The 1,532-nt window shown below is 56.9% G+C and overlaps 1 protein-coding gene across 1 annotated transcript; it reads left to right on the top strand.

The window, feature by feature from the left end:
• Positions 1-494: 494 nt before the first annotated feature.
• On the top strand, positions 495-1,306 carry LOC122191467 (DNA (cytosine-5)-methyltransferase 1-like; the record flags this gene model as incomplete). The annotated part of the gene is made up of 2 exons (XM_042891738.1): positions 495-777; positions 883-1,306. Coding segments are annotated over 2 exons (533 nt in total), but the record flags the coding sequence as incomplete, so codon positions are not given.
• Between the last annotated feature and the right edge of the window lie 226 nt (positions 1,307-1,532).

Genomic DNA, 1,532 nt, shown 5'->3' with positions numbered 1-1,532 from the left:
CCATGCTTCCATGCTTCCATGGTTCCATGCTTCCATGCTTCCATGCTTCCATGCTCCCATGCTTCCATGCTTCCATGATTCCATGCTTCCATGCTTCCATGGTTCCATGTTTCCATGCTTCCATGATTCCATGCTCCCATGCTTCCATGATTCCATGCTTCCATGCTTTCATGGTTCCATGTTTCCATGCTTCCATGCTTCCATGCTTCCATGCTTCCATGATCCCATGCTTCCATGGTTCCATGATTCCATGCTTCCATGCTTCCATGGTTCCATGCTTCCATGGTTCCATGTTTCCATGTCTCCATGCTTCCATGTTTCCTTGCTTCCATGCTTCCATGATTCCATGCTTCCATGATTCCATGCTCCCATGCTCCCATGATCCCATGCTTCCATGGTTCCATGGTTCCATGGTTCCGTGGTTCCGTGGTTCCGTGGTTCCATGATCCCATGATCCCATGCTCCCATGATCACCCACTCCCGTCCGTTTCCAGGCGTATCGGAGACGCTGTGGGCCATCGAGATGTGGGAGCCGGCGGCGCAGGCGTTCCGCCTCAACAACCCCGGCACCACGGTGTTCACGGAGGACTGCAACGTTCTGCTCAAGCTGGTGATGTCCGGCGAGAAAACCAACTCTCTGGGGCAGAAACTGCCTCAGAAGGGAGACGTGGAGATGCTGTGCGGGGGCCCCCCGTGCCAGGGCTTCAGCGGCATGAACCGCTTCAACTCCCGCACCTACTCCAAGTTCAAGAACTCCCTGGTGGTTTCCTTCCTCAGGTAGAGGGATGGGGGTCTTTTGGGGGGGCTTCATCCCCGAAATTTGAGTCCCGCCTTCGTAAATCTTTGTGTCCCCCCCCCCTCCGACCCTCCCAACCCGCGCAGTTACTGCGATTATTACCGCCCGCGCTTCTTCCTCCTGGAGAACGTCCGCAATTTCGTCTCCTTCAAACGTTCCATGGTGCTGAAGCTGACGCTGCGCTGCCTCGTCCGCATGGGCTACCAGTGCACCTTCGGGGTCCTGCAGGTGGGTTTGGGGCAGACGGAGCCGAGGGGGCCGATGGCGGGCAGCTGCGTTGACTGTGAGCCAGCAGTGTGCCCGCGTGGCCACGAAGGCCATCAGTGTCATGGTTGACCAATGGTTGACCAGTGGTTGACCATCAGTTGACCATTGGTTGACCATTGGTTGACTATGAGACAGTGGTGTCCCCTTGTGGCCAGGAGGGCCAGTGGTGGCCAGCTGGGATGACTGTGAGCCAGCAGTGTGCCCGCGTGGCCACGAAGGCCATCAGTGCCCTGGTTGACCAGTGGTTGACCAACGGTCTACCACCAGTTGACCATTGGTTGACCATTGACTATGAGACAGTGGTGTCCCCTTGTGGCCAGGAGGGCCAGTGGTGGCCAGCTGCGTTGACTGTGAGCCAGCAGCATCCCCTGCTGGCCACAAAGGCCGTCGGTGTTGTGGTTGATGAGTGGTTGACCACCAGTTGACCACTGGTTGACCATTGATTGACCATTGGTTGGCTATGACACAG

Source organism: Lagopus leucura, unplaced genomic scaffold (assembly GCF_019238085.1).
Source record: "Lagopus leucura isolate 7727_CA_CO unplaced genomic scaffold, USGS_WTPT01 33823-0_obj-0_obj, whole genome shotgun sequence".
Lineage (NCBI taxonomy): Eukaryota > Metazoa > Chordata > Aves > Galliformes > Phasianidae > Lagopus > Lagopus leucura.
This window is presented reverse-complemented; position numbering and strand designations above follow the sequence as displayed.